The 13,251-nt window shown below is 39.5% G+C and overlaps 1 protein-coding gene across 2 annotated transcripts in view; it reads right to left on the bottom strand.

The window, feature by feature from the left end:
* The window catches only part of VWA8 (von Willebrand factor A domain containing 8), a 194,707-nt gene that overhangs the window by 74,144 nt on the left and 107,312 nt on the right, over positions 1-13,251 (bottom strand). For both annotated transcript variants that reach the window (XM_065630544.1, XM_065630535.1), the window contains exon 26: positions 6,539-6,690. In XM_065630544.1, coding sequence (XP_065486616.1) covers positions 6,539-6,690 — 152 coding nt within the window. The remainder of the gene's footprint in view (positions 1-6,538; positions 6,691-13,251) is intronic.

A 13,251-nucleotide genomic window follows, 5' to 3' on the forward strand; every position in this document is an offset into this window, starting at 1 on the left:
GTAGATTACAACATACAACATCATTAGGAAAAGACATTCAGGATGTACCGTTTCAACATATACACAATTCTTAGATGAATTTATTCATGCAGCCAGAAAATGGGCAAACAGTCAAGTCATTAGACTAAACATCAGTTTATCCACGAACTGGAATTTTACTTCAGACTTCCATTTGGGTTTCAAAATGATTTATTGGCAAAATGTTGGCTATGTCCTGAGCCAAATCTGTCTTGTGTGCAAAAAGAAACTGAAGACTTTTTTTTTTTGCTATGTGACTCCAAGTAGCATAATCTCTGATATGCCTATAATCAACAACAATCGTTCCCATTAGCTCAATGGAACATCAACTTCCACAAGGATTTGGACTCCGGTTTTAATTCCTTACACATTACTCCCATGGACAACATCCTAGAAATCAATGGGTTCACTAATAATCATGAATACTCATTAAATTTTAAAACAAAACATATGTTAACAACCAGCTCTAACCAAATACCCTGCTTTATATAGCGATAGAATTACAGATTGCATTCCCAAAGAAACAAAACATTTCCACCCTGGTTCAGCTTTCTGGAGATTTGCTTTGCTAATAGTTCCTCCCGTCCCTCAGGAAAACTGATTTCTCCTTCCTCCTAGATTCTTGAGGTTTTGTTCTCTTCCCTGTTTCTGAATTTTTCAGTTTCTCTGTGGCAGCAGACCAAGCCATCGTGAACAGCAAAGAGGAGAGAAAGGTAGAGCAGAATTTAAGAATAAAACAAAGCAGAATTCCTAACGTGGAGTTATTTGTCAAGACTAATGGGGATTTTATACTTCCAGGGCCCGACAATTCTTTTTTATACCATTTCATTGCTCTCTCATACAAATCTGGTCTAAGAAAGACTAAGAGTATTGAAGAAATGTGTCTCCTAGAAGATTTTCAGGAGAAAGTGAGGGTGCAGATGGACTGGAACAACATGACCACACCGAAAATGTGTATACATCTTAATAGTTTTCCCCTATAGTGAATATATGTGGTACGCAATGAAGGAGGGAAATGATTTGATTTTCCCAGGACTTCTAAGTAACAAGCAAATTTTGAAAATAACTTGAAGTGACAGTTCTAGTAAAAAGCTTCACCAGGCTCTCCTGCCACAGTGCTGTATTTCAAATTAATTAACCAAATACTGTTTACATAAAGGGCAGACAGACTACTATAGAAATGCTACCACTGGTAAAAATCTGTGAAGTGAAGAGATCTGATGGGTGTAAAAAGTGCAGTGGCTAGGTAAGAACGGTTCTGAAATTCCACTGCTCTCTCTGGATGGAGTGTACAGTGTGATGCATGATTTTTGCTTTCCTCAAAAGCTGGAAAGAGTTTCTAGAACAGAAACACTACATGACAGGCTGCAGTAATCTTGTAAGAAAGCCAAGACTTAAAAGTCAGTTCTAAGGAATTGTTCCTGATCAGTTCTTTGACTATGGATCTGTCAAAACCTGTTGCTTAAGGAAAATTTAGATTTTTTTTTTAATGTTTATTTGCTCTTAATCTCACATCCTGATTTTCTACAAGATCAGTGCTGCCCATAAAATGGTTATAAAAGTAGGTATTTTGTTCAGAAAAGGTGATTGCACACGACCTACAGTTGATGGGGCAATTCTACAAAAAAAAATACTATTTAGCCTGATTTCCTTCATGCTCAGCGGTCTAATTGTCAAAAGACAATTCTGTAGTGGCTGCTGCTGCTGGAAAACTTTCCAAACTGACACCTACAGAAGACAATTTCTTTTCATTTGTATCTTTTTGATTTTAGAAATTAAATTCATTTTAGGCTAATTTAAAACAGAAACAAAAACAAAAAACCACCACCAAACAACCATGTTCAAAAAGTCTCTGTAGAACCCACTTTACAAAATTATTACTTTAGCTTTCAGAGAAGACAGTGGAAAGTGGCTACGAATCTTGTACGACTGAAGTTCCACTTAACACACATTCTCCACAGCTGGCTATTGTGTAAGTACAGCTGTGGACATGAACTACGACAAGCAGCAAAGCTGCTTGATACACGACCTTGTCAGCCAGCTCAGCGCCAGCGCAGAACGTATTATCCAAGGGCTTAAATCACAGCCTGTGCTCTAGCCAGGTGAGGAGACTTCTGTCTCACCTAACTTGTTGGTACTTAAGTAAGACATAGTTTGGAACCAGAAACTTCTCCTACCAACCAGATCTTCGTACTTTATTCAAATACTTTTTGATTAAAAATAAAAGCAGTGGACATATACGGTCTTATGTGAGGCCTCCCGTTCCCTGACAGGTAAGTAGAGAGCCCTCCCTCTGCTCCCTGTGCAATGCACAGGATGGACAAGAGACACGTGTGGTATGAGACAGGTCCAATAATTAACTACAGACTACCTAGGGGCAAAAAACCCCCCATCTCAAGCGAAAATTAAAGCTGTTAAAGTATACATATTTACATTATATATTAAAAAATCAGTTCATATAAAATGAATATTCAAGTTATAGCAAGTACCTGGAAGTGGATAGTGACAGGAGGCAAAATATAGAAAGGCAACTTCATCAAGGATAAATGCCAGAATTAGAGCTGAATGCTGTTTTACTTAGGAATTGCAAATGGTCTGAACTGTGCGCTAAAATGGCAGATTGACTGGAGTTCAGACGAATCTGACATAACAGATGTCAACAGGAAAAACAAAGTGTAATTGCACATGAAGAAAGATAATGAATTAATACAATGAGTAATCTATCTTACCCACTGTCTTGGCAAAGCATCGTAGACAAGCCATCTGCTTTACACACAATACTGATAAAAATTACACACTATTGAACAGGTGATGCTAGGAGATACAGACAATATCATGATGTTATAACCTGACAGTACCGAACATGTCAGTGCCTTGAAGAATTGTCATCCTACGTGCAAAAAAAAAACCAATCCAAAAAACGAGCCCAAGTAAAGTGTTATTTCACGGGTCTAATATATGATACTAATTTTGAAAATAAATGAGTTAGCATCTACAAATTAATTTCTATCTTGAAAAAAAACAACTACTTTTAATTTAATTTTATTAATTTAATTTTAATTTAATTTTAATTTAATTATTTTCTAAATGGTCATTAGACACCACTTAATCTTTCCTTCCAAGATAAGGTATATTACAGAGCCCAAGCAAAAAAATCCCATAATGGGCACTGGTATCATGTGTTAAATTTCCCCTGTAATTTCAGCTGGATACAGCCCCCAAAGTTCTTATGTTGAGACCCCATATTGTAGTGTGTTGCTCATGTCTCTCACATTTTTGTTCCTATTTTTATAGCAGTTATGTTTCAGTAGAGATTTAAATAATTCTGATTTAAGTTTTCTTTTTGATTAAGTAACAGGTGAGACGGACTTCTTCAAAACTTATTAAAATTAAACAAAGATTCACAAATTGTTTGATCCAGAAGATGCCAGAGAGTACCTGTATAAAGGAGTCCACACTTTAGTATAATGATTTTCCTGTCCTAGAATCTCCTGGAAATCCTTCTGTATCACAAATCTTCTTAATTGTATAGGATTTGTATTCTTACCAATACCAATGGTTTTGCTGCAGGTATGACTAACATGGTCAGGCAGAATAGGTTTGGATTATTATCCTAGTTTTCACGTTACTTAACAGAACCACTGAGCAATTTATTATGATAGCCAGTAAGTCTTCAAAGTCTTGCAAATTAAGACTGAAGCACAGAAGTGAACCTCTGTGGGGATATGCTGGTGTCACTAGGACACTGTAGAAATCACATCTAGTAAACCTTCAGATTCCCAACTTGCGAGAGACTATAGGCAAGTAGGAAAACAAGCTTAAAATTGAAAGCAATCATGACAAATTAGAGAACTAATCTGAAAAAATACAACACGGTAAGAAAAGTGTCGTCATGAAGAAAGTTGACTACCTAAAGTGAAGATGGAGTAAGTGATATGCAGAGTCACAGAATCATGGAATGGTTCGGGTTGGAAGGGACCTCTGGACATCATCTAGTCCAACCCACCTGCTAAAGCAGGTTCACCCAGAGCTGATCACACAGGAATGTGTCCCAGTGGGTTTTGAATGTCTCTAGAGAAGGAGACTCCACAACCTCTCTGGGCAGCCCGTTCCAGTGCTCTGGCACCCTTAAAGTAAAGGAGTTTCACCTCATGTTTAGATGGAACCTCCTGTGCTTCAGTCTGTGCCTGTTGCCCCTCAGTCCTGCACAAAGGATCTGGAGGTTCATGTTTAGAAAACCAGACATGAGTTAAACATTGCAAAAAATGCAAACATACTTGCATTTTCAAAAAGGACTGCTGCATGAAATACACCTGTGTCCTATACCCTCATACTACTCTATTCAGCCCTAGCAGTAGCTAACTTGTCCAGTTTCATGCACAATGATTAAAGATTGACATGAATCAAGTGGAGAGGGGGAGCATAAAAGAAAAATAAAAACAATGAAAGGCCTTAAAAAAGGGGGAAGATTGAGAGAACCGGATGTGTTAAGTCTGGAGATAACTTTCTAATGGCAAGGTTATTTAGAAACAAGGCTGACTTGCTTTGGGAGGTTATAGAACTCCATCTCTGAAGGTCTTCAGGCATGAATCATAATAAAAATCAGATTATAGGTTTTGGATTAACTTGCATCTTTTCTGAAGGAGATGGGATGGACTAGATTAGGGTCATTATCCCACTCTCTGGAAAACAACATAGAGAAGGTCAGATTCTAAACGTGTAGCAGCTTCAGGAAGTACCTTTTCTGCAGTGGTCCAAACACCATACCCAATTACCTCAGTGTGTCCATCATGGGAGCTTGTAATATGGGCTGGAACAGATTTGGAGAGATTATCTAGATGTTCTTTTACCCCAAGGCAGAATCAACTATGCAGAAACCATTCCTGAAAGATGTGTCTATAATGCAAGGTGATCATCTGTGGCTTACAAGCTCCATAGGGTTAAATCTCAAAAACCAACAGCAAGGCTGTCTTGGAATGGAGCAGCAGGATAACCTGAAATGCCAGCCATGGTGGATGCAAGTGAGACATTGAGACCAAGATTTCTGGATCATCAGAGCCAGATGGTCAGCCTAGTCCCAATCTTGAATGGTGAAATCTAAGAAAAAGTTGCTTTTATCAGCTGCGTGTGAACTGCTCCTGTAGTTTCTCCTCCTCTTGGCCTTCTGTGTACTGAGTATGTGCCCACAGCTGCCAGTCAAGATAAGTTTCTGACGAGCATCTTGTGGGGGTCTTGTAAGTCTGTCATCCCTAGTGTAACCTGTCCTATAAAACCGCAGTGATGGATTCAAAATGATCAGGTGATTATCTCTAATTCAAAATGATCAGATCTTCCTTCTATCTTCTCACTTCTGGACTGAACAGTCCCCAATTACAGCAGCCTTCCTCTTATGTTTCCTAAGCCTCTGATGATCTCATTACTAAAGAGCCTTCTCCAATCTACCCATGTAAACCCACATTTAATACTTCTAAAAATTATATAAAGTGCAAATTTCTCAAAAAACTATGACAAACGTTATAATTCTTTAAAACAGAAATTACCAAGTGATTTTTAGCAAAGAAACTACAGCAAGAGTTTCAAGCATATATTGTCAATTTGACAGAAACTGCAGTTGCTCAAATATTGGTTCTCTAGGCATTGTGATTCTTCTGCCATCAAAATGAAAAGGTTCACCACAGTCACTACACTGCCAGTCTTCTTTTAATTGATAACTGCAGTGCTCCAGCAGGAGAAAGCTACACATGGACACCTAATATCAAGACATCATGTCATAAGAATCAGTCCCTCTTTAGCAAATATAAAAACTCGATTTCCATATATCCATAAAGTGTTCTTCATGAAAGGGAAATATTTGTTTCTCCATAAATAAACGGAGTATTAGAGTTGAAGCCAAAGCAGGTTTTCTAATGGTTTTCAAAAGCCTGTTGTCTGTGAATAGCAGAAGAATGAGTCAAATCTGTTTCAAAATTCAGTTTAGTCTTAAAAAAAGCTATTTTGATTCTAAACTCTGAAAAAGTATATGGTGTAATATGTCAACCGTTAACATAATTAAAGAATAATACTGACATACAGACACATACAAAAATGGCTCTCAGCGACTACATGCACTGCCCTATTCTGCAGGAGTGTTTTTGCAGAGCCTTTTGTGAGTATCAAAGTCAAAATCCCACTATGACCGATTTAGGTGATAAATAACAGGACAGAAACGTGTTGCAAGGCAATTAAAAACACAGAAGAAGAAACAAGTATTTCCCTTTATTAATACATATTTGTTTATCATACAAACTATCAATATGTACATGGACATTAAAAATTAGATATTAGTAATAAGCAAATACTCTATCGTAAAAGTAATTTATACTGATGTTACTTATTTGGAGGAATATAAATTTGAACCAGAGGAGGATTGACTTCAAGTATTCCAGGCTGGTTTTAGATCAGTTAGCAGCAAGATAACACACTATAATAAAGTGATCAGAAGAGACCCATCTTCTTAAAATATATGTTAAGTTATTCTTACTCCTTGGCCAGCTGTACATTGGTCGGTTTTGCTCCAATAGGTATCCCATGTTTGTGCAAAGTGCTGATTAAAATTTCACGCATTTCATTGTTGTAGGAATCAAAGTCAAATACATTTCGAACGACATTTGCCAGTCCTTCAGTTGGAAATTTCTGTGAAGAAACAAAGACCCGCAAATTTATTTTACTGAATACCTGTTAAGTTACAGCATATAATTAAATACTTCTGAAATAAATAATTATAACAGTAACTTTGCTCAACTTAGACAAGTGCTCAAGTCATCTTTTTTTAGTTTCCAGAATAAAGGAGGAACATTGCTTCAAGTCAGAATGAAGTTACTGACACAAAACCTGAATTAAACAAACAAGCAGGAGATAATTACAGAATCACAGAAGAGATGGGGCTGGAAGCGACCTCGAAAGATCATCTAGTCCAACCCACCTGCTAAAGCAGGTTCACCAGAGCAGATCACACAGGAATGTGTCCAGGTGGGTTCTGAATGTCTCTAGAGAAGGAGACTCCACAACCTCTCTGGGCAGCCTGTTCCAGGGCTCTGGCACCCTCAAAGTAAAGAAGTTCCTCCTCATATTCAGATGGAACCTCCTGTGCTTCAGTCTGTGCCTGTTGCCCCTCATCCTATCGTTGGGCACCACTGAAAAGAGTCTGGTCCCATCCTCTTGACACCCAACCTTGAGATTATTTAAATACACAACATCATTCATGTTTTAAAGAATTATTTTCATGATACACGTAACAAGATAGCGTAATCACTGGAACATATAACAGTGTACTTTTAAAATTTGGAACTGTTTTCTGCTAACCTTGAAGACCTGACACAAATACACATATTCTTAAATTCAACTATACAATTCATTTAAGAATTCTGATTCTTGACATTGAATATAGAAAAGCAGAAGATACACTGCTTATTACTAAAAATTACTTAAGGTCAGGATGGATTTTAGAAGAAACAGAAATTCACTTAAGATGCACAAACACTTGTTTTCTTAGTGAAAAACACTACCTGAAATGTGCTGTGCCCATAAAGAAAAAACAGATTTTAGATTTGCCCCAAAACTCCAATAGCAAACATGTACCTGTCCCCATTTAAATTAAGGCAGATTCCAGTAAACATAGACCTTAATGTATGTAGCCATAATTGCAGACTCCAATAAGCTTATATTTTAAAGGTACATTTAGATAATTTGAACAGAATATGCATTGTGCAAAATTTAGATTCTGACATTGATAAAAACAGCTGTTTTAGTTGAATATGTTAACACATCTAAGTCACTGAGTCTTCACAGATAGTCTTCAATAAAAATCTAAAGAAAATAATGTAAAAGATGTAAAGGGAGCAAAATACAAAGAATTTTTTAAAAATCACCGAATTACTATATATCCTAGAATTTTACCATCTAACTGCTTTATTTAACCTTTTTTTTGACAAAAAACAGGAATAAGCATATTTTTATTTTAAACTTCTCACTTTTTCTTCATACGTTTTTGTTCAAATATTAGATCTTTGAGAGCAGGACATAGATCCCCCCCAACTCAGAATGACACATTGATGATGATGAACAGGTAAAGAAGTATTTTAGGGAGCTGAAGTCTTAACTTCAACTGTTTTTCACCCATTAGTGAGCAAGGCTGGTACAAATAACTTCAAACCCAGACTTAATGGAAGTCAGAGAAATGTATAAAAGCATTTAAAATAAACATATTTGAGCCTCAAAATAAAAACTTAACCAGAAGAAAACATAACATTTTCATAAATGTTTTGTAATGTACTCTTAATCAAATATCAGCCTTAGTCAGGAGTTTAATATTTTCCCAATTTAATAAATATCTAATCTCTGAAATAAAATATCCGTGACACAAGTAATGCTAAAATTTGCTGGTTACTGTTCTAGAACAGAATACCACTGCTAGAAATAGGCTTGTACAAACCTTTTTGTAATCTGTAGTGTACATATTTCAGTACTAGTGTATGAAAAGCAAGCTAAATTATGTCCTGCATTTCAAACCTGTCCATGAGGAACCTACTAGAAGTTCTGTGTTACTACATCTTAGCAAAATACAAGTTAGTATGAGATAATATGAAGTCGTCCTAAAGCTTGTGGTACCCTGGTTACAACGTCCATTCCCTACCAAATGAAACAGGTTACTAAAAATAAGGTTTCTCCCAAAAGCTATTATCACAGAATCACAGAATGTCAGGGATTGGAAGGGACCTCAAAAGATCATCCAGTCCAATCCTCCTGCTGGAGCAGGAACACCCGGATGAGGTTACACAGAAGGCGTCCAGGCGGGTTTTGAATGTCTCCAGAGAAGGAGACTCCACAACCTCCCTGGGCAGCCTGTTCCAGTGCTCTGGCACCCTCACTGAGAAGAAGTTTCTCCTCAAAGTTAAATGGAACCTCCTGTGTTCTAGTTTATACCCATTGCCCCTTGTCTTATCATTGGCTGTCACCAAGAAGAGCCTAGCTCCATCCTCGTGACACTCACCCTTTATATATTTATAAACATTAATGAGGTCACCCCTCAGTCTCCTCTGCTCCAAGCTAAAGAGCCCCAGCTCCCTCAGCCTTTCCTCATAAGGGAGATGCTCCACTCCCTTCATCATCTTCGTTGCCCTGTGCTGGACTCTCTCCAGCAGTTCTCTGTCCTTCTTGAACTGAGGGGCCCAGAACTGGACACAATATTCTGGATGCGGTCTCACCAGGGCAGAGTAGAGGGGGAGGAGAACCTCTCTCGACCTACTAACCACCCCCCTTCTAATACACCCCAGGATGCCATTGGCCTTGTTGGCCACAAGGGCCCAGTTCTGGCTCATGGTCATCCTGCTGTCCACCAGGACCCCCAGGGCCCTTTCCCCTACACTGCTCTCTAATAGGTCATTCCCCAACTTATACTGGAACCTGGGGTTGTTCCTGCCCAGATGCAAGACACTTGCCCTCGTTCTATTTCATTAAATTTTTCTCTGCCCAACTCTCTGGCCTGTCCAGGTCTCGCTGGATGGCAGCACAGCCCTCTGGCGTGTCAGCCACCTCTCCCAGCTTGGTGTCATCAGCAAACTTGCTGACAGTGCACTCTAGTTCCTCATCCAAGTCACTGATTAATATATTGAATAGTACCGGTCCCAGTACTGACCCTTGAGGCACTCCACTAGATACAGGCCTCCAACTAGACACTGCCTCATTGACCACAACTTATATCTAAATAGGATAAACATTTCACTGTTCACATGTAATGTAAATGCAAAATTGAGACAAAGTAAACATCATATTGGAAAAAAAAAAAAAGGCCACAGACCTATAAAAATGTATATCACAGTTAAGTTTAAAAACCTGTAAAGCTACACAGTACTCAGTGTGCAGGGCCTCATCTCAGTCCATTTTCTAGTGTGTTTTCTTTTTGATAACAAGAGGAAAACATGTCCAGATTTGTGTGTGCACTACATAATGAAAACCTTACCTAAGTAGTTATTTTAGAACATTTATGATGATGAATAATGCATTTTCTGTGTTCTTCCCTTCTCACTGCACAGCACAACCAACAAACTGGCACCAAGCGATCTTGTTCACTCATGACCTGCTCTTTTACCTGCCCTACGCTAGATACTGCAGAAACCTTGGTCAAGTGTTTCAAATATTATCTGGTTTTCACCAGTAGCTTTCAAGAATATCTACATTTTTCTGAATCAATGGGTGACTTCTGACATCTATACCCTTCTCTTCAATGAATTGCCTCAACAGTTCCATGCTTCTTGTATCAGTAGGACATCATAAAAAATTTATTTCCTCAGGTACAACTGATGGCTGCTGTCAATAAAACCTGTTGTGAACACAAGCCACTTGTCAAAAAGCTGTCTACTTCAGTTATTAAAAAAATGGCAACTCGCTTGTTCAATCAGAACAAATCCAACCACTTTTTAATAACTGCCTAAACAACTGCTTACTGCAGAACAGCAATGACAATTCACTTGAAGCAAAAAACCAAACCAAAACCAAAACAAACAACAACAAAAATCTCACAACAACAAAAATGTTGAGTTGAACATTCAAAAAAAAGAATCATTTGGTTTCTATTGATTTTTAAAACCAGATTACTGGAGAAAATATTGATCTCTCATCAGTCTGTCTGTTTCTCATTCACTGATTCTTCCCCTTACAAGTAACAACTCTGTGTGCACCTCAGAGTATTTCTGCAGATTAGATTCTTAGCTATTCCTTAAAATAGTAAATAACATAGGTTTTGCTTTTAACAAATTTGTATTTTTATATACATATTTTATGCTTTATTTGACGCAGAGATGTGACAGAATTTGGCTTGTTGAAAAAGCCGTATTTTTCTGAATCTAACTTTTCATGAGTACATGTATTGCTATAGTCTGCTTAAAAGCAGAGTCCAGATTTTTGTTCATAGAATCATAGAATGTCCTGAGTTGGAAGGGACCCACAAGGATCATTCAGTCCAACTCCTGTCCCTGCACAGGACAACCCCACAGCTCACACCATGTGTCTGAGGGTGTTGTCCAGTCTCTTCTTGAACACTGTCAGGCTTGGGGCCGTGACACCTCCCTGGGGAGCCTGTTCCAGTGTCCACCACCCTCTGGGGGAAGAACCTTTTCCTGATGTCCAACCTGAACCTCCCCTGGCACAGCTTCCTGCCATTCCCTTGGGTTCTGTCGTTGGTCACTAAAGAGAAGAGTTTGGTGCCTGCCCCTCCTTCTCCCCTTGTGAGGAAGCTGTAACCACCATGAGGTCTCCCCTTAGCCTTGTTCTTCTCCAGGCTGAACAAACCAAGTGACTTTAGCAGCTCCTCATATGGCTTCCCCTCCAAACCCTTCACCAACTTCGTAGCCCTCTTCTGGACACTCTCCAGTAGCTTTATATCCTTTTTATCCTGTGTTGCCCAGAACTGCACCCAGTGCTCCAGATGAGGCCGCACCAGTGCAGAGCAGAGCGGGACAATCACCTCCCTGCCCGGCCAGCAATGCTGGGCTTGGTGCACCCCAGGACGCGGGTGGCCCTCTTGGCTGCCAGGGACACTGTTGGCTCATGTTTTAGACTTTTAACTTGTGTTCTCACTACTACTCACTTCCCTACATAGCCCAGTGACCTCAGATGCCCACGCATTTCCCGTCCTGCCAGCACCATCCGAAAGGCTCATCATGCCCCCGGGGCACTAACAGGTCTCTCCCTCCCTGCTCATCCCTCCGCGCCCTTGCTTCACCCTGTATCCCCGATGCCTTTCCACTGAATGTTGCCAGCTCTGAGTCTCCTCAGTTGTCCTGTCAGCAGGGCAAGAAGCACCATGTCTGCGGCTCATCCTGAGCGACACATGCACTAATTGATTAACCAGTGCTTGTGTCTTTAGTGGCCACCGTCTACTGCCAAGAGAAACAGCTGAATCCTCCCCTGCCTTTTCATTCACAGGGAGACTCATTTTAATCAGTTCCTCTCTGTCACATAGCCACTGGTTTTGATTAAATCAGCAGAAATCTAATTATCTTTGAAAACTGGTAACTGAGATTCAGCATGGCTGGCCAAAAGGGTAAAAGTTTATTATTGATGTGTGTTTGGCAGCAAGGTGAGAAAGGGATACAAACTGTGATTTGATAAGCCTACTTTCCTTTCAAGATTAGGCTGAACAGAAAAAAGTACTCTCTTAGCACAAAAGCTTACTGAACAGGCCTAAGAGCCTGATGATTAGTAGATGTCAGGGCCAGAAGCTACCTCAGATATTTAAAGCCTCAAAATTCATAGTATCATAGAATAGTTTGGGTTGGAAGGGACCTTTAAAGGTCAGCTAGTCCAACCCCCTGCAATGAGCAGGGACATCTTCAACTAGATCAGGTTGCTCAGAGCCCCGTCCAGCCTGGACTTAGATGTCTCCAGGGATGGGGCATCTACCACCTCTCTGGGCAACCCGGGCCAGTGTTTCACCACCCTCATAAAAAATTTCTTCCTCATGTCTAGTCTGAATCTCCTCTCTTTTACTTTAAAACCATTACCCTTTGTCCTGTCATAACGTGCCCTTCTAAAAAGTCTGTCCCCATTGTTACACTAGTGCCTACTATTAGAAAGCAGTCTCAGACACAAACAAGAAAGAAGGCCTATCAGAAAAATCTCAGGTTTCCCAATGTCAATAGAGTTAGTAGAAAAGCTATTTCCATTTTATCTGGAATAACAGGGCTTGCCTGATTAACATTTCTCAGGGACACTGGGTAAATCTGGACTCTGCAAAACAACACACAAAAGGTCTCATGAAAACGAGTATGTTAGACTGAGGAGCAGACTGTTCAGAGGAGCAGTCATAGCATACACAGGGAGTTACGGACAGCACAGGGTAACCCAATGGAGCAAGAGCAGAGCTTCTCAGCTTGCCCATAAGCCACTCATTGCATCACTACTTCTGGCATTTGACAGTTTGAAAACTGCAGGCAAGCAAGACAAAAAAAAGCTTCAGGTTACCTGCAATCTAGAGCTCCAAGACTCAAATTCCTTTTACAATCAGTGGGGAGAAACAGTTGCAGCACCCAAATTCGGCACCTGCAGTAGACAACTTTCCCTGTGCCTTCAGTTCCAGGTCTTCAAACTAGTCTGGTATCTCATGCTTCACCAAAAGAAACTTTCCTTAAGGAAGATTTAGTATAGAGGCAACCTAACTGTGAACACAGTGTCTAAGCTACAACGAAATTGTTACAG

This window comes from Caloenas nicobarica, chromosome 1 (assembly GCF_036013445.1).
Source record: "Caloenas nicobarica isolate bCalNic1 chromosome 1, bCalNic1.hap1, whole genome shotgun sequence".
In the NCBI taxonomy this organism is placed as follows: Eukaryota; Metazoa; Chordata; class Aves; order Columbiformes; family Columbidae; genus Caloenas; species Caloenas nicobarica.